This window comes from Mustelus asterias, chromosome 2 (assembly GCF_964213995.1).
Source record: "Mustelus asterias chromosome 2, sMusAst1.hap1.1, whole genome shotgun sequence".
Lineage (NCBI taxonomy): Eukaryota > Metazoa > Chordata > Chondrichthyes > Carcharhiniformes > Triakidae > Mustelus > Mustelus asterias.
Window position 1 is genome coordinate 85500448 of NC_135802.1, and position 24692 is coordinate 85525139.

Below are 24692 nucleotides of genomic sequence, written 5' to 3' on the forward strand. Positions count from 1 at the left end.
AAGCTGTAAAATGGGAGTAGTACAACCGAAATTCGTTGCCCCGAGGAAAGCAGGAGAGATTACCTATTACACTATAGGAAAGAATTTTCACCCTTTTATGGAGGAGGACTGGCACTTGCCCACACTCAAGTCACTTCCCTGAAGATGGCTCGGGACATAAGAATTACTTGCCTACAAGCAGTAGGTAGCCAATTCAAGTAAACTAAAACCCAATTGTCAGAATTGACTGGAATTTTTCAGTCAATCAGCAGGCTCCCCACCTGATTGCGAATTGGCCATCTCCCGATGGCAGCGTGGGGGAAACAATGATGTATATGCCTTTGAAGCTCTTCCTGCATTCATCTGGGGCCAGGAGTCATCTATAATGGTGGTCTGGCGGCTGTGGGCAATTTTTTAGTTATAAAACTTAGAAGTTACTGAGAGGGCACCCAGAGATGGAGTCATCTTCTCTCTCCTTTACCTGAAAAGGCAGTGCCTTCTGAGCTGGAAGACCTCCTATTGGCCCTCCAGCTTTGAGTCCCCAGCCGCTGTCATTAACTAGATGGTGAGTGGATACAGGCCACTCATTGGCCAATTCAGAGAAAATCACTGCTGGGTGTTTTTTCTCTACACATTGTGGTTCTGTAAGCATATCTGACCCCAAGATCAGGGTCCCGACCTGGAACCCAATATTCTCCCATAATTGCAAAGCGAAAGGACACTAATGCATCAAATTTTAAATCTCACATTACTCTAAGCATAGAAGAAAGTGTTTCAAGATACTCCTCTCTTTATTTACTTAAACTGCATATAAATCGCAAACCAAGCATACTGCAAAATATAAATTCCAAATTCATGTCTAGAATTTTTCTTACTGATTAATTTTAGTCCAATTTTACCTCAGCAAGCAAGATATTGATTTATAATTTATATATTTTATATTGTTTTTATTTAGTTGGAAGTTACTGCATTAATGATTAATACTGCAGCAGAAAAATTGCTAATTGATTATTCATATTTCAAATTTAGAGAAAACTATATCTCAAGCTTAATCTGACTCTACCACAGATGCAGGGATTATACAGAAATAAGGATATATTCAAAGCACGAAGCGTACTGTCACCATAAATAATTTGTTTAGATAGTACACTGGTAGAGAGAATATAAATATAAAAAGTACATTTAATATTAACTAACGCTATGTGAATAACTTTCTGGGCATAAGTGCTTTATCCTGTTTTTACATCATGAGAGAAGATAAAGATGTTTGAATTTAAGGGCAAAATAGGTAATGAAGATAAAAGTGCTAGAAATTGTAATATTTGCAAACATTCCTTTTGACACAGGAGAAGTGCAGATTAAATCACAAAATTCTATGAGTTTCTGCAGTTGGCATGAAGATGTGTTCATAGAATCCCTACAATGCGGGAGGAGGCCATTCAGCCGGCACCAACAACAATCCCACTCAGGCCCTATCACCGTAACCCCACATATTTACCCTGCTCGCCTCCAATTCAGAATGACCAATCGACCTAACTTGCACATCTTTAGACTTTGGTGTTTAAAATAAAGAGCTGAAATTATGTAAATTCCAACCTCCTGCAGCTTGATTGTTGCAGATTACAATAAATAAAATTGTAAGGATTCAAATTATACTTCAATAAAAATTTTAAAATTTAAAATTTCACACCTTGACTTGCCATCTTGCAATCGGCTTGTCATCAACAAGGTCTATACTTTCAAATGGTTGACCAATCTCAGCTGGAATCTGGCAGTCTACAGCTCGAGTACTCAAAAATGTCGCTGTTGTCGGTTGTGAGACAGTTGGAACCCATTCATCATTGACGTACTATGCTCAATTAGATAAAGAAAATTGAAAGGCACAACATTAATTCTGACAACACAATTAAAACAATTATAGCACAGCTTACACTAGTTCCACATGGTTCTTACATCTGTAGACCAAATTTCACTCTCTTCCCTTTGAGTGCAAACATATGTTTGCAAATCAATCCTTTTGCCATGAAGTTGTGGTAGCTAATTAGGATCAGGGAGCATCCATACTTCATATTCCAGGTCAAGTAATTTCTACATTTTAATGACAATAATGCTTCACTGAGAATTTAAGACTAAATTATGACAAGATTATTGAACAGCGCAAACCCCAAAAGAGGCTACAATATTACATCATTGCCATGTCAGCACAGTGTAGAGGAAGCTGATGAAAAGTCCAAGTGAAAGTAAAAGTATGCAGAATCTTCAGCTTCTTTGGGCATTATGGAGCATTATTTTCCTACTTATACCTGTCTCTTGTAACAATTATTGTACAATTTAGGTGCTTTGATATAAAAATTGTAATCACATCTGGTGCTGTGCCAGAAATTAAAACTGAGTCACTTTGTACAATGGTCATAATTTGATGATTGAAATAAGAATATTTGCAATTTGAGATAATTTAGTGGACTTGAAAACTAATTAACAGTCACAGATTAATCTTCAATTTGACAGGTGTATAAAACTAATTATGAATACATAGTTCTTTTATATATTATCGTGAGGGGGGGGGGAGAGGAGGGAGGGAGGGGAACAAAAATCTCAGTCTTGTTATGCATCGATATGATGTGGTTCTGGTGGTGTTAAGTAAACGTAAGCAACTTCAGTGAAGATTGTAAGATTTTCAATGGCCGTGTTTCTCCGGCACTGGGTGTTCATGCGCAGATCGAGCTGAGGCTGGAGAATCACGGGGGAGGGGCCCTGCACCCTGACATATTCTGGTTCACGTCCAGCGAAGGCATGAACCAGATTAGCATATTTAAAATAATTATTTAAATATGTAGGGATGGTTTGGAGACAGATTCCCCCAGTTCCTGTAATTCACCGACCCTCGGATGCAGCGAGAACCTGGCACGAATCACTACTTGTCTTCACAAATGTTGACCTGGACATCTAATGATAGGTGGGTAGCGGAGTTTGCCCCTCTAGGATCAAGGATTGAGGGTGTTTCCCCATGTTTGCAGGGGGTGCATTGCCTGTGTGGGCGGGGTGGAGATAAGGAGCACCTTCAACTTAACTTTGAGACCTGAGGAGCTGATCTTGGTCCCCACTCCAAAACATTTCTGAATGTGGTTGAATTGCAAACTGAATTGCACTGACCTTTCCAGCAGGAATCTCACCGATTTTCCCCACTTGGGACAACACTTAATTTTTGGGAGAATTGCACCAAATATACCTTTTCAATGGTTATATTCAATATAACTTTCTGCACTTGATCTTTAAAAAACCTTGCAATTTTATAAATTCACAATGTACTGTCCTGAATTGATGAAAGGTGTGACTTTTCTTCTACATCACACATGCACACAAAGTAGAAAATGCATAGGCCAAAATTTTCTGGCTGTTCACGCCCTGCCACTGCCAGCAAGAATGGAGAATTTGGCGCTCAGCCAAATCTCCATTCACTGCAGCGAGATGGAGAATCCCAGCTGCTGGCGAGGTCAGAGAATCCAGCCCATAGTTTCAATTGATGCAGTTTGGTGAATAGTCACTTTGTGACTCTCTGGTGTTGCTGTTGCAATAAATTGACCAATGAGGTTCAGGGCAAGTGGCTACTCTCTGCCATTGGTAGCTTCTTGTTTTGATTGTGATGGGGTGATGAAGGAGCATAGCTATCTGACAGGCCATTGAGATGGTCAATTCTTTGAAAAATAATTTTCATTGTTACCAATAGATGCAGCACATCCAGAGAGATGTATCTCCATAATTCTCAGCTCTGGGTTTCAAGGTCAAGAAGGCAAAGATACTAAGTACTACCCACAGATGTATGTTGCATCTGAGGTAATTTGCCAAGATGTAGAGGTAAAGGTTTAGGCATTGAGCAGCAATGATCTTTGCAGCTGGTTGAGGTCTGCTGAGATCTAAGTGTTGGTTGGGGTATGAAAGAATAATAAGTGTTCCTGTGGCTGTGTGTTTCTGAACTTTTATTTTCAGGAAGTGCTGATTGATTAAGTTGAGAACTTCAGCTTTTCAATTGGCTTAAGTTTATGGGGCTGAAAGAGTAACTGAATCAGTTGAAATTGGGCTTCAGCATACTAATATCTCTATTATATAAAGAGCTAACTACAGGTCGAGTCCTTCATCTGAAAACCTCAGGGCTGACTGCATTTCGGATTTCAGATAATTTTGCTCATCAGATACTGCATATAAACTTACATTGTGATAGCGCAAGCCTAGTCTGGCTATAGTCTAAAGTAAATAAAATGGCTCGAAAAGTAAGATGTATCACTGAATAATACATGCAGAGTGCCTAGAAGTTTCATTTTGATATATTGACCACAAAAATCACAAGGTAAACAGTGCAGACAAACAACTAGAATTCCTGCACTCAAGGTCAATGAGGTTCAAAGAAACTGCGGTTTTTGGGTGTGTTCAGTTTTCAGTCTTACAGGTAAAGGATATTTGACCTGTACATAGCGCGAGTCTTCCATAATGAAAGTATAAACAAATCAAATATTTGCACTTGGATAAATCATGGGAATTAAGTTTAAACTGTTAGAAAATAATGCTCAATATTCAAAGACTGAGGCATACTTGGCAAGTGTTAGCAAATAGCATGTTGTCATTCCAAACATACTACTTTTTAATCACTCAGAAACCTCTCTCACATCACTTCTCAACTATCTGCAGAACTGAAGGTTAAAAGGTGTTTAACAAAATAGCCCTGCACTGTATTTACTATTGAGTATAGACTGCATCCTGTAACGTTACTTACTTGCAGCTTGATGATTTCACACGTTAAACTTGCAGACTCCATGAACCACTGGCCAAAGACCCTCACAGAGGTACAGTCATACTGCCGAACATCACACAATCCAGAATTCTCCAACTCTGTGATTTCAGGAAGCTGATCTTCGATGTTAATATCATAAAATGTGAATCAAATTGTACTCTCAGCAAAATTTTAAACTTGCAAGACCTTACATTTTGTCGTATGCAAGTCTTTTCCAAAGTACAAACATCCTGAATGTTTTTCTTCAAGTACACATATATTTCATTCGTTCATTTCCATCATTTGCAAAGATGCAGAGATGCCGGCGTTGAACTGGAGTGGGCACAGTCTCACAACACCAGGTTAAAGTCCAACAGGGGTTTAATTTGGAATCACGAGCTTTCGGAGCGCTGCTGCTTCATCAGGTGAGTGGCTTACCTGATGAAGGAGCAGTGCTCCAACAGCTCATGATTCCAAATAAACCTGTTGGACTTTATCCTGGTATTGTGAGACTTCTTACTGTTATCATTAGCAAAGTGTGGGAAGATGGGGCAGGGGTGGGGAGGGGTGTAGGAGACAACAAGCAGTACGTAACTGGATTGTTCTTCCCACTTGAGCAGATGCCTCCTCTTTGCTCAGTATCTCCCCCATACTGTACAGCTCTGTTCACCAAATGACAAAAAGGTGAACAGAACCTGCAGCAGCAGGGCTTTACGCTGCTCAATTATTAATAATTCCACAAAACATCAATTGGCATGCTAAAGACTGCAAATACACTAAGAAAGTTTTTTAAAATTACGAGTTTTATTGATTTGTGCCACAATACTTACCGACTAAAACACTGCAATCATAGCTGCTGAAACCTGAAAAACAGGTACAACCCCACTCAGTACATTCACCATTGGCACTGCAGGAATTGGGACACCTTAGTGCTGACAAGATGTCCTGAGGTACACTGGACAAATCACCTTTGCCACTTCCATGATGGATCCCATCTTCTAGAAGTTTCCTTTCACATTCATTCTCCAACAAACCTAGACCTCCACTTGCCCAGCTGACATCATCCTTAAGCTGAAGATCCAAGATGCAAATATCTATAACATCCATTAATCGTTGGCCCAGTAATTCTCCACAGGCTCGACCTATACTAGAATTGGCAACTGTCTGTTGGCATAAATCAAAGGCCACAGCTTCTGTCAGTCCAGAAGATGTAGGCCAAGAAGGCAAGATTTCTTGATGAAGTTCAGAAGTATGGTCCTCAGGAAAGAAGTAACTAAATCCTTCTAAGTCTGTCTGGGTAAGGCTTTGAAAAGGGAATGTTGGTAAGTATTCATAATAATTTTGCCGTTTCCATCTTCTTTTGTCAAGATATCTTTTCTGATGGTGTTTGTATTTATGTCTGTTCCTTCTTGTGAACTGTCTTAATGTGGTTTGTTTTCTCCGCATGGGATGCACAAAGGAAACCCTTGCAAAATGGATGGTTTGGTTTAATTTACTCAGACTGGCATAATGTATATCTCTTAAAGTAGAAACTGTAGACTTGTTTTGAGCATTGCGTCTACTAACTCCTCGAATCAGCTCAACAGTGCTGATGTACTCTGCTGTAACATCCAGTACAGGTATCAAATTGGAAAACCTCACATTTTCACTTCCCAGACAGGCTAAAGGAGTCACAGATTGAGGAACAGAATCTAGTTTATTGGAAGATTGTTGCAGCACAATTGAATCAGAGCTACAAGTGCAATAACGTTTTCTTTTGACAATAACAGGTGAAGGTGGTGTTTTGTCAAATAGACTCTTTCCGGACAGAATTCTGTAAAGGCACAACCAGAAATAACATTACCACATTGTTCACAGACCTGGCACACTGACTGACAACTGCATTTTCAGGTTCAATGACGGTTGGTATGTATCAAATACATAACCAATAGTTTTGCACCAACACATATTCTCAATTAATACATAGTTTTGAAAATGAACATATTCTACAATGCAAAATCACCATTCCATGCACAGGAATCTGGTACATCCATTTTTTCATTCCGTTGATGTTAATAGAAATAAATATGGGGGCCAAGCAATGCACTCTGCCATATAAACAATCATGCAGTGCCAAAGAAAACTTAATGCATCATTTTGGGCAAAAACCTCTGTATTAATCATACCTCCAATTTTCAATGAAACTATCAAGGTTGACGGTCTGTTCTTGAATTAAAGGATCATCTGAACCATGGAAGTCATTATTCATATCACCATCAAATGTGCCACATAGACCCCTGGTTCTTTGGAAGTCTACACCTGGTGCTCTGAGTGTTAAGCTCATTCCCCATTCACTAACATCAGCACGGACGAATGCTCCAGAAGAAAATGTGATCTATATGGAGAAACAAAATTGCAGCAAATTATCTTTATTTGATACTTTTGCTTCTATACGATCCTAATTATATGATCAACATAGCACTAAAATATATCTGCAATTACATGGAGATCTACATATACCCTCTCCCTTTTTAATGAGAAAATTGTAAATCGGTAAGCAAAAGTCTTGCTATATACAGATGCTACAGTTATAAATCTTGATTGAATCTGCAGTCAATCCCTGATCAAATACTGCAGTCATGTCAGGCCCTAATTCGGGGCTTGCATTACATGGGATCAAAGGTCTTCAGTCTTGCTCCCTTACATATGTGGATGGAACAGGTGCTGATGGCTACTATTCATGACTTTGGCAGAGTGTTTGGGGTGAGGGCTGGGTTGCAACTTAAATGTTTTGTTTGTATTCATAATGAACAAGATGAATGATAATGTCTCTATTTTTAATACCACGTTATATTCTTCTTCTACAATTGAAGACTCATAAATGCATAAATTATTCCTTTGACAGTAATAAGCTTGAATCAGGACTTCTGGAAAAGCATAAAAGTAAATGACTGCAGATGCTGGAATCTGAAACAAAAACAGAAAATCTTAGCAGGTCTGACAGCATCTGTGAAGAGAGAATAGACCTGCTGAGATTTTCCAGCATTTTGTTTTTGGAAAAGCATATATGCAAAGAACTAGCTAGCAGATATTTGGATCTAGACCATCACTCAGCAATTCAGTCTAAATAAAATCCACAAAAAGCAATACAGGTTAAAATTCCACACAGGTACAAGCAGTGTCCCCGATGGAGTTACAGTTGTGATCAATAGTATTCCTGCAGTATTTCAAACCCTAATACTACTGCTGAGTGAATTGGCTATGTATAGTGCATTAAGTTTAAAACCACAATCACTTGGCAAGTTTCATGCTTGGATCAAGATGTTGTAATTAAGCATTATGCTTGGATACATTAATAGACAGTGGAAATGTATGGAAAATGATCCAATATCAAATTTGGATCAGACTGACATTCATTAATGATTTTAAAATTGGTACACACTGGCAAAACTTAAGTTACTTATTAATCACAAGAGAATGTGTGAAAGTCAAAACAAAATATTTAAAAACCTGCATTTATTCATGGGAAAATTCATGGACATGCTGGACGCATCGCTCCTTTTAAGAGACCATTTTCATGCCTACAACTAATATTAATCAGGCATAAATAACAGGCACTCAGACACATTGCGCCTTGCATGTGGTTTGTGTGTATCAGTGAAAGCTGACAAAGAAAGTGGCCCTCTTACATGGACCAGAAAAAATAGGATGTAACATTGGCGAAAACTGGAAGGGCGAAAGGGGGGGGGGGGGGGGGGGGGGTGGCGGCAGGTGAGGAGTTTGAACCTGAGCCACCTACCACTCTGCAGGACAGAGCAGATGAGCACAGTTCCAGCTTGCAGGAAGCAATAACTCCCAGTAAAGACAGAGAATCAGCATATATAATTTAAAATAACATAAAATGCTGGAAGAACACAGCATCTTTGGAAGAGAGAAACTTGGGCGGGATTTTCCTGCCCAGACCAGAAATTCCCACCCAAGGTCAACGGAGCTTTCAATTGTTCGCCAAATTATCTTTCCTGCCCTCTATGATTCCTGCAGAGGTGGGACAGGAAAATTCTGCCCAATGTTTCGAGTCTGTATGACTCTTCTTCAGAGAATCGGGCAGGTGGGGAGAAGGTGGGACAGTACCAGAGGCTGTCGGAGGCTGAGAGGCCAGAAGCTGGTCTTTTGGGGAGCTCCATGGCAGTGGTCTCCTTAAGTGTGTGTGTATGTTGGGTGGGGTGGGGGGGATGCTTGTTAGAACGTGGTGTTGTGCCTGCATTGAATGAGGAGTAAGGTGGTGCCAATGATTGGGGGGGACGAGGGGGGAGGGGCCTGCCCGGATCCCTGTGGGGTGGGAGTGGAGGCGGTGGGAGTCGGGTCACCTTGATGCTTGTGTGGTTGGTGGGTGGGGCCTTTACATTTAACTTGGAGATTGGGCGCCCCAATCTCAGTATCCCGTGTTGTTGGCAAGTTTACCACCACTCCACCCACCAGTACTTTGAAATTGTCCAAGACTGCTGTTAAATCAGGTGAGAAAAGGCAGCTGTGTAACCGACAAGTTTCACACAGCTTTTCTCACCCGTTTCAATACTGTGTAATTTTGGGAAAATTGCACCCATCCTCAGGTCAAATCTGGTGTATTTATCAATTGAAAGGAATTCCACGCCATCGGTTATTCAGCTGATATGCAATGGGGAGATCATCATAAATGTCGGTGCCAGATATCCAGAAAATTGCCATGCTGTGCCTTTGTTCTCCCCCAGTCAAATCTCCCACAGCAGAGGCAGCAGCTTGGCTCCTTGGAGGAAGGTCTACCTTCTAGGATCTTGGCTTATGATTCCTGTGAGGAGCCACTGATGAAGTTGAAAGGTACAAATGAAACCACATGAGCTCAAAGATGATCACTGAGAAAACCACTGCGTTGCTAAAGTTGCAATTGGACTGATACCGACTCAAGAACAGCTTCTTTCCTGCTGCTATCTGACTTTTGAATAGATCTACCTTGTATTAATTTAATCTTTCTCTACACCCTAGCTATTACTGTAACACTACATTCTACACCCTCCTTTTTCCTTCTTCCCTATGTATTCTGTGAACAGTATGTTTTGTCTGTATAGTGTGCAAGAAACAATACTTTTCACTGTATACCAATACATGTGACAATAATAAATCGAATCAAATATGGGGGTGTCCTTCAACACGCACCATCAAGGGTGTCCTTGCACACCATTGTTGAAGCCACCGTCCCGCACTTTCTCCAACACAAAAAGTGTTCCCACAATCAACAATCCTTTCATCTCACTAGCACCCACTGTCATACTATTTTCCTCAAGGCTGATGGCCATTTGGCTGGCAAGAGGCAGCAATAAAGATGAATGGATAATGGAAACTTGAAAGAAAGTTTATGGTGCATAAACAATGACAATAAAACTGACACATTAAGAGCTCTGCACACCCAAGTGATCGTGCTTGTGAAACTACAAATTCTTGATCTTTATTTTCTGATTACTTTTAGCATGACTTTACTCCTGTAGCTTCAGCAGAGCCGAAGGCAGACTGCTTGATCTCCTGTACTGACTGCTCACATGCTCATGGCTGATGTTCTCTGGGTTATGGATCATGTGATGGAAGCATTAAGGTTTGCTCCATCTGCACCTGCACAGTAGCAGTCTTGGCCATCAGGTCCATGCATCTGGCCTGACTGAGCTGGGGTGAGCTGGGTGGGCGGGGGGGGGGGGGGGGGGTGGTTAGTGGGGGAAGAGTGGGAGTGTCTTGAGCAGAGTATCCATCTTCCCTCTTACGGTTCATCCATACTTCTCTGCTAGTCAATAGCTGGAAAACACTTCACTGCACTTCAGTCAGGCACTAAATGTCCAAAGCGAGGCTTTGCTCCATTCTATTTTAAACTGGGAGACTGATTTGCAAACTATTGCTAAGGGTGCGCTTGCACTCAGTTACATGATACATCATGAAAATAGCCATTCTTTCCATGGAGGTGGGTATCAGTTTGAGACCTGGTATTAATATAGCTTTCATACTAGAGTTGGATTCCTTCAATCTCTCTGCATTTGTGTGCAATGTGTCTGGAAATTCTGACAAAACCCAATATATTTTCTGCTACTTCTCCAGATTAGACATCTTCAATGATGACCCTGAAGCTCAACATCTGTGCCTGGCTAAGCAGAGTTTGGAAGCAACTCTCTTCTGCCTCTGTCGCCAACACCTGCTCGTTCACTTGTGATGTGCGGCTCACCATGTGACAACCCAACTACCTAGCTTGGAGTCCCCATTGAGGTGAGTTTGTGTGAGCTGGGAGAAGGTACACAAGTTGTATGAGGGTGCTTCACAGACCATGTAACCTTCTCTGAGGACTCCCTGACCTTCTTCTGCACCAGCTGCTGTGTCGCACTTGAAGGACCAGTGGAAGATACAAGCCATGAGTTAGAAGTGAAAAGAGAAAGGAGTCAAAGTTATCATTGTGCCGATGCTGGTTATATCAAATGAACATAAGCGATTGCTCTGTTCCATGCATCTCTGTGATATCTAATTCTGCAAGCTGCCCATTTCTCCATCCTCAATGGTCAGAAACTCCACCACTCTGCTGATCTCACTGGCTCCTCTTCCATAGCGATCAAGGTGGTGATTACCAGAGGGTCAACCCCCGGTTGCTGCCTCTCCCTGGTGTTGTTGTTTTACCCTACAAGGAAAGAAAGAAGTGAGTTACAAATGTGAGAATTGAAATGTTTTAATAGGATGGAAGGACTATTTATTCCTCTCTCTGGAGGCACCTCCAGATGAGTGTGAGAGTGCTATAGTGACTATTCAGATGGCGATGTAAGGAGGTGCCTCCAGAGAGAAGAATGTGTGGAGCGGGAAGATGTGTTCATCTGAGTTGTGTTATGCAGGGAAAGAATGGAGAAGTCAGAATGACAGGAGTGACATTTAAATGTGACATGCCGCTCACCTTTTCTGCCCTGATGCGGTCATTGAGCCTCTTGCTGTATTTTATCTATGAGCAAGGGACCAAATTCCTGCTGCCCAGTTCCTCAGCAACTTTCAGCCATGTTTGCTCAATTTCATAGGATGGCTTCTTCTTTCCATCTATGGGCAGAATCCCTTACAGTTCGCAGCATTATCTCCAGGGAAGCCTCCGACAATTGGGGAGGGGGTGATTGCAGTCTTCCCATGTTGAGACTCTAGCAGTAGAGTCAGTCAATAGTTGTGGTATGAATCAATTCTGTCCCTGCCATGGTCTCTTTAAATAGCAAGTCAGATGTAGGTTGTCATCATGCCCACCCCAAAGTGAGATGTTAATGTTGTGGCTGAGTTAAAATGCCACGGCAAAGCTTGCTCCATGATCTTTCGCTTTCCAGGTTTGCTACCGGCCTCCCCCACTGTGAACAGTCAAAAGGTTAAAATTTTGTCCAAAGTTTCTGAATTCAATTTTGGTGTGTTAGCGTTATGAACTATCTTAGCAAAATTAATGCAAAACTTTAATCCCATGGAATGTAAATTGGGCATCAAGGCTAGAGTTGAGTCCAAAAAGAAAATCACATCATCAGTGAGAATAGCGATTTAAAACTTTACCTTTACAATTGTTATTGCAATTGAGTTTCTGATCAATAAATACATACTAATGGTCCATATCCAGATATAATTTAAACACACTGGACTGAAAATGGCCATAGCAAAGTTAGCAGATAAATACTCAAAGCATAACATCTTTTGCTAATTATTTGGCTAATTAAATTAATATGTTAAATGATTTCAACAGAAAAATAAGCCAAAATAACATTACGAAAGAGTATTTTTAACAAACACTGTTCTGTCTGTAAAGGTAAGACACATTAGTATTTTATTTAACAATTTACATTTGCTTAGGTGAGATGTGGTGTAACCATGTTTGCTTCAAGTAAGCTTGCAACAGAAATATATAGAAGACTTTTGTTTGCAGAAGTTCAAATTACAGATTGAAATAATGAACTCTCAAATTCAAAGCAATGAAATTAATTTAGATTGCCATTTAAAATAAATCATTTAACACCTGCACAAAGCAAAAGATGTCACACAAGGTAATAAGTATTTGCCCACTCATGCCACCAACAGTAATTTACTGACTGCTGTTTTACTGAATAACAGTAAAAATATAAACAGCAAAAATATAAGAAAAACACTTACTGTTACTTTCTTTCCTTGGTAAGATTCAGTGATTTTAACATTGTTGCCAGTAATGTCTTGACTTTTCACGGATAAATGTGGCCTGGTTTCATGCAGTTGTCCATTACACATATCAAAAGCGATAATGTCCGCTCCTTCTTTGGCTACAAATCCACAGTTGCAAGAAGCTGGATAATGAGGACTCCCACAGTCCCACTGACGGATATGTACTTCAAAGTCTCGAGCAACACTCTTATACAGCATAAAGGTCCCAGTTTTGTAATTATCATAACGCCTAGGGTTGCAAAGAAAATATGCTGGAATGACTGAAAATGACTGCAATAGCAATAGACATTTTACAAATTTACTAAACAATTTTAAGATTAATCAAATGCTGTAATTTATAGTAATATTTCTGATAGTATCTGTTCAATAAGAAAAACAATTGCATATATTTTATATAATATATTTAATATTGTAATAATTTAATCAAAGTTGCAGTTTACAATGCACTTTGTTAACTCTTTATAAATTTGGTTTCATGGTCAGAGGTTTAGTAGCACTTATCAAGTAAAATGATTAATTCAAAGTACTTCATAGTAACTTAGGACAAATTACAGAAAAAATTTGAAGAAAAGTTAATGGTGTGTAATTAAATATTTCTATTTCAATGTGGGCATTGCTGGCCCAGCCAGCATTTATTGCCCATCCCTAATTGCCCCTGAACTGAGTGGCTTGCTGGGCCATTCAAAAATCGACCACATTGTTGGATCTGTAGGCCAGTCCAGGTAAAGATGGCAGATTTCCTTCCCTAAAGGACATTAGTGAACCAGATAGTTCCATGGTCATCATTTGACTTTTTAATTCCAATTTTTTATTGAATTCAAATTTCACTATTTGCCATGGTGGGATTTGAAACAGGTTCTCCAAAGCATTGTCCCGAGTCTCTGGATTTCTAGTCCAGTCACAATATCACTACGCCACTGCCGCCCCTGAAAAGTCCCAGGTGAAAAGTTAGAGGAGTTTAATTTTTTTTAAATATTCATTTGTGGGAAATGGGCATCACTCGTTGGCCAGCATTTATTGCCCATCTCTAGTTGCTCTTATTTAGAGGGCAGTTCAGAGTCAACCACATTGCTGTGGCTCTGGAGTCACATGTAGGCCAGACCAGGCAATGAAGGCAGATTTCCTTCCCTAAAGGGCATTAGTGAACCAGATGGATTTTTAAAACAATTGGCAATGGTTTCATGGTCATCAGCAGATTCCTAATTTCCGATTTTTTTTTATTGAATTCCAATTTCACCATCAGCCATGGCAGGATTCGAAACCGGCTGCCCAGAACTTTAACTGAGTTTCTGGATTAATAGCCTAGCAATAATACCACTAGTCCATCTCCTCCCCTTTCACATCCAAAAGCTGGCACCTCCAACATTAGACAATATTAGTGCTCGATTATTGTTACAATTGTTTATCAATTTAGTTTAGTTGAAGAGATAAGCTTTCAGTGGTTCTATAACCAACATAAAATCTACTATAATATTTAAACTAACTTTACAAATTACTTAAAATCATTTGTGAGTGGAATTTCACGATGAGGAATAAACAGAATAGAGGTGAAAGCCACCTTTTAAAAGTGTCCTGTGTACATTAAGCAATTCAGACTAATACCCAAGTAGAATTAAAATATCTTAGTGAAGTTTAAGGTTTTTCTCTGCACAACATGAATGCTGGATGATAACACCCATTTTGCACACACAAATCCTATAGTACTATTTTTATCATGTTTTCTTTGTTAGTTTCTTGGATTGTTTATTGAAGGCTGGCAGAGATCAGGAAATGAGTTTCTTTCTCTCAGGAAAGAAGGGGAGGGGGTGGGAAGAAAGAAAAAAGTAAATCTATAGCACCCAACCTCCTACGGTTATTAATTTATTTCCTCCAAACGTCCCACACAACCACAACTGGCAAGTTAAAAACATGTAGGGCAGCAAAGCCTGCAGAAGAATGTAGCAGAGTAACAGGTATGGAAAGATTGCTGGGGGTGGGTATCTAGCTGACTCACAAGAACACAAGAAATATGACCATTTGTCAAGCTTGCACCGCCATTTAATTATGGCTGATCTTGGGCATTAATTAATTTTCACTGCCTACATCCCTTAATTCCAAATATTCACAATCCTTTCAGTGAGGTCATGTCTCTTCATCTCAGCCCTTGATGATTCACAGATTATCCTGAGACTATGCCCCTGTGTTTTACATTCCCCAGCTGGCAGAAACAATTTCAGCATCTACCCTATCATGTCCCCTCAAAATATTTAGGTTTTAATGAGATCACTCTTAATTTTCTTAACTCCAGATAATATAAGCCCAATATACTTAGCCCCTCAACATAAGACAACCCTCTCATCCTAGGGACCAATCTAGTGAATCTTCGCTGTACCACCTCCAACGCAAGTAATTCCTTTCTTAAAATTGGAGACCCAAATTGCACACAGTACTCCACACATGGTCTCGCCAAAACCCATACAACTGTAGCAAGGCTTCTTTATTCTTGTACTCCAATCTCCTTGCAATCAAGGGCAACAGGTCATTTGCCTTCTTAATTGTATGCTGCACTTGCATGTTAACTTTCTGCATTCCTTTTACAAGCACACTCAAGTTTCTTTGAACATCAAGGATCAGATGATGTTTGGGGGTCAAGGTAGAACGTTGTTGGGGAGCTGACAATGGGGAGTCGGAGGTTCGATCATAAGGTATGGTGGAAGGGGAAGATAGTGGTCAAGGATGTAAGCAGATGGATGTGGGGTGTCCAATTATAGAGTGGGGAGGTGCGCGGGGACTACGGACCAATTATGGGGTGTAGGATGGTTGCTTGCAGGAAAGTTTGTTAGTCCTGGAGGAAAAAATCCTGCTCCTGGGAGCCCACAAGCTGTGCTGTAAAAGGTACATAACAATTGAAATCAGTTCTTCTTGCCAGTCTACAGACCATCAGAGATTAATAAGGGAGATCAAAATGTGTGAAAAATGTAGTGCACAAGAAAATCCTGCAAGGGAAAGACGAACCAGCAGGACATATTTTAAAATCCTGTACCGAAATGCATGCAGTATTTGGAATAAGGTCAATGAGTTGATGGCACAAATAGAGACAAATGGGTATGATTTGGTAGGGATTACTGAAGTATTGTTACAGGAGGACTGGGACTGGGAGTTGAATGTCCAAGGGTACTCAGTATTCCAAAAGGATAGGCAGGATGGAACAGGAGGTGGAGTTGCTTTATTGGTTAAAGATGACATTAAGGCTGTATTAAGAAATGACATTGGCACGAAGGGCTAACATGTTGAATCGATCTGGGTGGAAATAAAAAACAAAGGAAAAAACATCTTGGTGCAAGTAATTTACAGGCTCCCGAGCAATACTTCCAAAGTGGGGCATAATATAAACCAAGAAATAATGTGGGCTTGTGAGAAGAGCACAACGGAAATCATGGGTGATTTGAATATGCATATTGGGTGGATCAATCAAATTGGCAAAGGTAGCATCGAGAGAGATTTCATAGAGTGTATGAGGGATTGTTTCTTAGAGCAATACGTATGGAACCAACCAGGGAACAGGCTATTTTAGATTTAGTGTAATGCAACGAAGAAAGGTTGATAAATAGTCTTGCTGTTAAAGATCCTCTTGGAAAGAGTGATTGCAGCATGTGAGAATTTCAGATTCAGACTGAGAGAGAAGACAGAGTGCCATACCAGAGTCTTAGCATTGGGCAGTGGAAATTATACAGGCCGAGGAAAGAGTTGCCCATGTAAACTGGGAGCAAATAATTGAGGGCAGGACAGTTGAGGAACAATGGCAAATGTCCAAGACGATATTAAATACCTCTCAATTAAAATATATCCCCAAGAGGAAGAGGAATTATAAAAGGAAGAAAAATGTTCCATGGCTAGACAAGGAAGTCAAAGAGGACATAAAGGTAAAAGGGCATACCAAACTGCAAAGGCTAGTGGTAAGCTGGAGGATTGGGAGAACTTTAAGGTTCAGCAAAAGGCTACTAAAATAGAATCAAAAGAGCTAAGATGAACTATGAAAAGAAACTAGCAGAAAACATAAACACAGATACCAAAAGCTTTTGTAAGTACATAAAGAGGAATAGAATAGCTAAGGTGAATGTTGGCCCTTTTGAGGATGATACTGGTGACATATTAATGGGGAACATCGAGATGGTGGAGGCACTAAAACAATATTTTGACTCTGTCATCAGGGTAGAGAATAATGAAGCTTTTCCAAAAACTGTAGTTAATGCTTGGTGCAATAACCATCACTAGGGAGAAGGTATTGAATAAACTAATAGGATTAAAGCCAGATAACTCTCCAGGATCTGATGGCCGGCACCCTAGGGTATTAAAGGAGTTGGCAGCAGAGATAGTGGATGCATTGGTTGTGATATTTCAAAATTCCTTGAATTCTGGTAAGGTCCCGGTGGATTGGAAACATGCTAACGTGATGCCCCTATTTAAAAAGGGAGAGAGGCAAGAAGTAGGAGACTATAGGCTGGGTAGCTTGGCCTCCGTGGTGGGGAAGTAGCTGGAATCAATCATTAAGGAGGAGATGAATGAGTATTTGGAAAGACAAAGCTCAATCCACCATTGGCAGCATGGTTTTATGAAGGGTAAGTCATGCTTGACAAACTTGCTTGGTTTCTTTGAGGACACAACCAGCAAGGTGGATAGAGGGGGACCTGTGGATGTGGTATATCTGGACTTCCAGAAGAAGTTTGAAAAGGTGCCACATAAAAGACTGATCCAGAAGATGAGCTCACAGGGGATTAGAATGAGAGTACTAGACTGGATTGAGGATTGGCTTACTGACAGAAAGCAGAGGGTCGAGATAAATGGATCCTTCTCTGGCTCGTGAAATGTAATTAATGGGGTGCCGCAGGGGTCAGTCATCGGACTTCAACTGTTTTACAATCTACATAAATGACATGTAAGCAGAGACACAGTGTAACATAACAAAATTTGCGGATGATACTAAAATCATTGGAAAAGCAGGCAGTGAAGAGGATATAAAGATTTTACAGATGGATATAGATAGGCTAGGTGAATGGGCCAAAATTTGGCAGATGGAATTTAATGTGGATTGTGTGAGGTTATCCATTTTGGCAGAAGAAATAGAAAGGCAAATCATTACCTAAATGGAAAGCAGGTTCAAAATGCATCTGGGCAGAGGGATCTGGGCATCTATGTTTATGAATTGCAGAAAGTCGATATGCAAGTGTAGCACGTAATAAAAAAAGCAAATGGGATGTTGGCATTTATTGCAAAGGGACTGGAGTATAAGAGTAGAGAAGTGTTGTTGCAATTGTATAGGGTGTTGGTGAGATCACATCTGGAGTATTGTGTCCAGTTTTGGTCTCCTTATTTGAGGATGGATGTGGTGGCACTCGAGGCAGTTCGCCAGATTTATTCCAGGGATGAAACGGTTGACGTATGAGTAGAGACTAAACAGTTTGGGCTTATACTCACTGGAGTTTAGTAGGATGAGAGCGGATCTGATCGAGCTGTATAAAATACTAAAAGGGATTGATAAAGTAAACATAGACCAAATTCTTCCTCTTATGGGGCAACCTAGAACAAGAGGTCACAGGTACAGGTTGAGAGGCAGTAGATTTAACACCGAGATGAAGAGGAACTACTTCTCACGGAGGGTGGTGAATTTATGGAACTCGCTGCCCCATAGCACGGTGGCATCTGAATCGTTGAATGGTTTCAAGAAGGAGATAGATATATTTCTAATTTTAAAAAATGGATGAGGGGATATTGGGAACAGGTGGGGAAATGGATTTGAGACCAGGGAGAGATCAGACATGACCTGATTGAATGGCAGAACAAGGTAGAAGGGCTGAATTTGCCGACTTCTGCTCCTAATTCCTATATTACCTCCTTTTATTTGCTGTCTTCCCAAAGCCTTGGAATTTCAGCCGATTGTGGTTAAAAAATGAATCACTGTAAAAGTGGAGGCACGCAATCTCCTTAAAAGGTTTCAATCATTGACCTGTCTCCTGAGAGTAATTTGGTTCCCTGTGGCTCATCCTATTCCTGCTAAAACCGAAAATCAAGGGGTTCAAGACTGGTTGAGTTCCTGTTTCAGATTTAACTTTTCAATCTCCTAGCAGAACCAAACCCGCTTATTTGGGAAGGGTGGAGTTTAGTGTGCAACCTGTTATAACTTCCTCTTGAGTAGCATTTGCAGAAAACCATCAGATATCCACCCATTCTCCCTGATGTGATGGAGTATACCCCATCAGTAACTGGAAGATTGTGCAAAACAAGCTGAGAATGGGCAACAAAGTAAAATAAACAATAATTGGAACTCTAAATTAAATTATAATTGGAAGTTACCTGCCATCAAAAGTGATCAGGTGTGGATCCGTAAATGAGTAACAATAGGCAGTGGGGACATCTTTCACTATTATCTAAATTTTAAGAAAAAAAAATAATTAAAATAACCAACTGCATCATTTGGTAGAAAGGAAGAGCTTCTAAGAGTTTGATCTTGTACACCCAGTGGGGATGCTGCATTAAGAGGTAGCATGGGTCAAAGACAAGGCTACAAACAATATTACAGCTCGAATTCTCCAACACATACTCCCTGTGAATGCAAGTCCTCACTGGATGCATGCGATTGATGATCTTAAAAATGTAAGCATAGGAAATTTGTAAAATAAATCATGATGACCTGGAGTTTACACTAGGTTGCATTGATATTTTTGGCACAATTTGCTCAAAAACCAGCCAAACCAGCACAAAAATTCAAGAAATTTTCAACACAAATTGAGTTTCCATGATCTTTTGTCTTAGTTTAATGGAATAACATAGTGTTTGAAGTCGGCCCTCAGATTGCATTAATCACTGTGGTGAGTTTGCGCTAACTATACCTGCTTCAGGACCTTCAAAGAGACTCTTAAAGTTAAGCTGTTCTTATTATTCAGGGTCATTAAGGCACCTTTTCAAAGCACTTTAATTTTTACAAAATCAAGAATTGACTGATGGTATGATAATGTAATGAGTAAATGGTTTATATAGTTATTAATGCTATTTTGAATCAAATTGTTCATAGGTAGTAGATATGCTGATTAAAAATATTAAATATTTATTTTATGATAAACCCATTTTCAGTTGTATTAGTTAGCAGCGTTTAATGAATCAAGTAAAACTTTTAATGCGGTTTTAAAAAATGACTTTAAAATGTTGCTTAAGTGAATGCATTGGTTCACTGAAAATTTAACATTTGCTGATATGTAATTGATTTTGCACAGAAATTGAGCAAACAAAACCTTCTGAAAACCAATTAATCAGGGGATAGATTACCAATTACGCCCAAAATGAACATTCTTGGTCAATTACTATTAATAGTATTTATATTATATTATTATATCCCATTATAAATTATATCTTACATTTCTGTTAGCATTTAGAAACATAAACAGGAATGAAAACAGTTGCATGTATAAATGATATGTTACCTTCGAACATACCAGGAGCATGTATATACACCAGGTGAAGCCCTGCAGTTTTCAATTCAACATCACTGTCATCTTTTGATGAAAGATTATCGACCTAAAATAGATTTTCTGGGTCACCTAAGGTCCCAAAGTTGAGACCGGAAGCAGGTGCTGCTGACCCCAGGTGCAAGACGATCCATAGAGAGTGAACAAATCGTGTGCTGGGTGACTAATGAACTGCTGGCAGGTTTGAAGGAGGTGGGTCAACCAAAATATTCTGCTTTTCAATTTTTACAATGTAAATAACTCCAGACTTTACCATATTATACACTATCTGCCTTCTTGTTGCCTACTGACTTAACCTGTCTCATTGTAGGCTCTATGCATCTTCCTCTCAGCTTGCATTCCCACTTAGCTTTGTATTGTTAGCAAACCTAGATACATGACTCTCTATCACTTGGTCTCAAGTCAGTAGTACAGGTTGTAAATAGCTCAGGCCCCAGCACTGATCCTTGCGGCATTCCAATTGTTGTGGCTTGCCAACTTGAAAATGCCTCTTCTCTTTGTTTCCTGTCCATGTCACATATTACCCCCAACTCCATGAGCCCTATCTTGTGATATTAACCTATCGTGTGGCATCTTGTTGAATGCCTTTTGGAAATACAAGTACACCACATTTATTGGTTTCCTTTTATCTACCCTACTAGTTATATGCTCAAAAACTTGAAGAAATTGATCATTCATAATTTTCCTTTAGTAAAACCATTTGATTTTTTTTAACCTAATATGGTCTTCTGAGTGCATTGTCAAAATGTCCTTAATAATAGATTTCAGCACTTTCCCAATGACTGATATCAGGCTAACTGGTTTGTAATTTCCCATTTTCTCTCACCCCCCCCTTTCTTGAATAACAATGTTACATTGGTGACATTGCCGGAGGTGCTGACATCAGGTTTAAATGGCTGCCATCAACGTCTGAATATAACGACTGTTTTTTGGTCCCAATGAATCGTTTGGAACCACTAAACCCTGTTCAGTGAGAGATCCTGGGTGGCCCCATGGTTCACTGATAACTTTCTGCAGATTGTCTTCCTGTTTACTTCAACAAGGCAGGAGATCCTCTTCATCAAGGACTTGAGAAGGAGGCTGCCCTGCCTGACCAAGCAAAACTTGATGGAGATCGTTGAGGAGGTCAGCAACTGTGGGGTCATTAGGAGATATTGTCTGCAGTGCCACCAGCTCATCAATGACCTTATTCATTTTATCAAACTGATTATCCACACTTCACTTCTCTTAAGGCCATAAAAGTGCAATGGGTGCAGCTGAGGTTGGTGGAGGGGTAGCAATGAGGTCAGTCTATTGTCGACCCTGTAAGAGGAATGCTGCATCTTGGTCAACATGTTGTCTGTTAGTGGTAACTGTAGCAAGGTCACTTACTACAGTTACCATTAACAGACAAGCAACATGGTTACGGAGTAACCGTATGCAGGAGACATTGACGTGCTCTGCTTAGGCTTTGTGTCTGTATTTGTCAGACAATCAACATGGCTTTTATTCCTGTTGGAAGAGAACCCACAATGCCAAAGAAAGGGCCCAGACCAGCAGCAGAGAGGTGGAGGATAAAAGTAGGGAAGTCTTGTTACAACTGGGCAGGGAATTGTTGAGTTCACACCTAACATCCTCAATACAGTTATATTTTAAGAACAATATACTTAATTGGAGGCAGTTCAGAGAAGGTTCACAAGGTTGAAGGGATTGTCTTATGAGGAAGGATTGAGCAGGTTGGGCCCCTACTCATTAGAGTTTAGAAGAATGAAAGGGTAGATACGGAGAGGATGTCTCCCCTTGTGTAGGTATCTAGAACTAGGCGGCACAGTTTAAAAATAAAGACAGTGATGATGAAGAATTTCTTCTCTCAGAAAGTCATTAATCTTTAGAATTCTCTAGTCCAGAGAGTGGTGACGGGTGAGTCATTGTATATTTTCAAAGCTAAATTAGTCAGACATTTGCTCTACAAGAGAGTTGAGGGTTATGGGAGGCACGCAGGAAAGTGGAGTTAAGACCACAATAATTTCAGCCATGCTCCTATTGCAGAGTAGGAAGTTAGGTAAAGCTGGAGGGGTCGCACGGTTAATTAACAATAGCATTGATGCAATAGGTTGGTTTAAGGGACATTGGTTTAAGGGATCACAAGATGTGGAATTGGTTTGGGTGGAGATGAGGACTAGGAAGGGAAAGAAGTTACTAGTGGGAGTGGTCAACAGGGCCCCCCAACAATAACCACAATGTAGGACAAAGTATACAAGGAGGAATATTGGGTATTTGTGAGAAATGCAATAATCATGGGTAACTTTAATCTACATACAAACTGAAAAACTCAGATTGGCAGTAATAGTCTGGATGGGGAATTCTTTGAATGTTTTCAAGATAGTTTCTTAGAGCACCATGTTCTGGAACCAACCAGAGAGCAGGTTATATTGGACCTGGTATTATGTAATGTGATGGGATTAATTAATGACCTCAGAATGAAGGCACCCCGAGGGGAAGCGACCATAACATGATATAATTTTACATCCAATTTGAAAGGGAGAAGAGTGAGTCTAAAACTGTATTCTAAACTTAAATGCTAAGATGCTAAGCTAAGGAATGCATTAATAGAGAAGCAGCAGCAGCAGACATTTAAGGGGACATTTTAGAATATTCAGAAAAAGTATATTTCTACTGTAAAAAATTCTAAAGAGAAGATCCACCATCCATGGTTACCTAAAGTAGATCAGGAAAGCACCAAATCTAAAACAAAATGTGGTTAGCACTGCTGCCTCACAGCACCAGGGACCCGGTTGAGGTTGAGGGACGACCTGATAGAAGTCTACAAGACTATGAGAGGCATGGACAGAGTGGATAGTCAGCAGCTTTTACCCAGGGTGGAAGAGTCAATTACTAGGGGGCACAGGTTTAAGGTGCGAGGGGCAAGGTTTAAAGGAGATGTACGAGGCAGATTTTTTACACAGAGTAGTGGTTGCCTGGAACTCATTGCCGGGGGAGGTAGTGGAAGCGAATACGGTAGTGACTTTTAAGGGGCGTCTTGGCAAATACATGAATAGAATAGTAATAGAGGGATATGGTCCCCGGAAGGGTAAGGGGTTTTAATTCAGTCGGGCAGCATGGTCAGTGCAGGCTTGGAGGGCTGAAGGGCCTGTTCCTGTGCTGTAACTTTCTTTGTTCTTTGTTAACTGGACGATGATAATTGGCAGGTCAAATGATTGGTTAGAATATAAAGAACAGCAAAGAATGACTAAATGGTTAATCAGGAGAAAGGAATTAGAGTATGAGAGGAAGTTAGCAAAAAATGTAGACACAGCAAAGGTTTCTACATGCATTTAAAAAGGAAAAAAGTAAAGTACATGTTGGTCCTCTAGATAGTGAGAATGGGGAGTTAATAGTAGATGATAAGGGATTGGTATGGAAAGAAACAAATATTTTGCTTCTGTCTTCACTATGTTGTTGTTTCTCTTCCCATAACTAGTGGTGCATAAGGCAGACTTTCATCTGATTTCATAGTGAGTTTTACCTGGAACAGGTCACTGGCCTGTTGCCAGTGGCTTATAGCTTGAGGGACACCACTCCATACGAAGCATGGCTGACCAGAAGTCTCTCCCACTCTTACCACCTACCACTGGTGTGTTGGAAGGATTTTGCAAACTGATACTCAACTTGTTGGCTATGTTTTGAATGCACCTTCTTTGGCCATCAATTCCTGGGGTGGGACTCAAACCTAGAACTTCTGACTGAGAGGTAGGGATGCTACCCACTGCACCACAAGACCACCTCCTGTCTTCACAATAGAGAATACAAAAAAAAATTCCAGTAATGGTTGTAAATCAGGAGTTGGAAGGGAGAGAGGAACTTGGCGAAACTACAATCACTAGACAAACAGTACTGAGCAAATTGATGGAGCTGCAGGCTAACAGATCTATAGGTCCAGAAGGACTTCACCCTAGGGTCTTAAAAGAGTTGGTTAATGAGGTAGTAAATGCATTGGTGTTAATTTTTCAAAATTCCCTAGATTCCGGAAAGATTCCAGTCAGACTGGAAAGTAGCAAATATAACACCTCTATTCAAGAAAGGAGGGAGGCATAAAACAAGGAATTATAGGCCAGTTAGCTTGACGTTTGTTGTAGGGAAGGTGTTAGAATTGATCAACTATTTGTAATCGGGAAGAGACAGCACAGCTTTGCGAAAAGGAAATAATGTTTAATCAATTTATTAGACTTCTTTGAAGGAGTAACAAGAGCTGTGGATAATGGGGAGGTGCTGTACATGGATTT

At 40.2% G+C, this 24692-nt stretch overlaps 1 protein-coding gene across 1 annotated transcript in view; it reads right to left on the reverse strand.

The window, feature by feature from the left end:
- The window catches only part of vwde (von Willebrand factor D and EGF domains), a 252680-nt gene that overhangs the window by 87003 nt on the left and 140985 nt on the right, over positions 1–24692 (reverse strand). Inside the window, exons 14-19 of the mRNA XM_078238337.1 lie at positions 19262–19335; positions 12887–13160; positions 6910–7118; positions 5575–6557; positions 4748–4884; positions 1670–1828 (exon numbers count right to left, since the gene is read on the reverse strand). Coding sequence (XP_078094463.1) covers positions 1670–1828; positions 4748–4884; positions 5575–6557; positions 6910–7118; positions 12887–13160; positions 19262–19335 — 1836 coding nt within the window. The remainder of the gene's footprint in view (positions 1–1669; positions 1829–4747; positions 4885–5574; positions 6558–6909; positions 7119–12886; positions 13161–19261; positions 19336–24692) is intronic.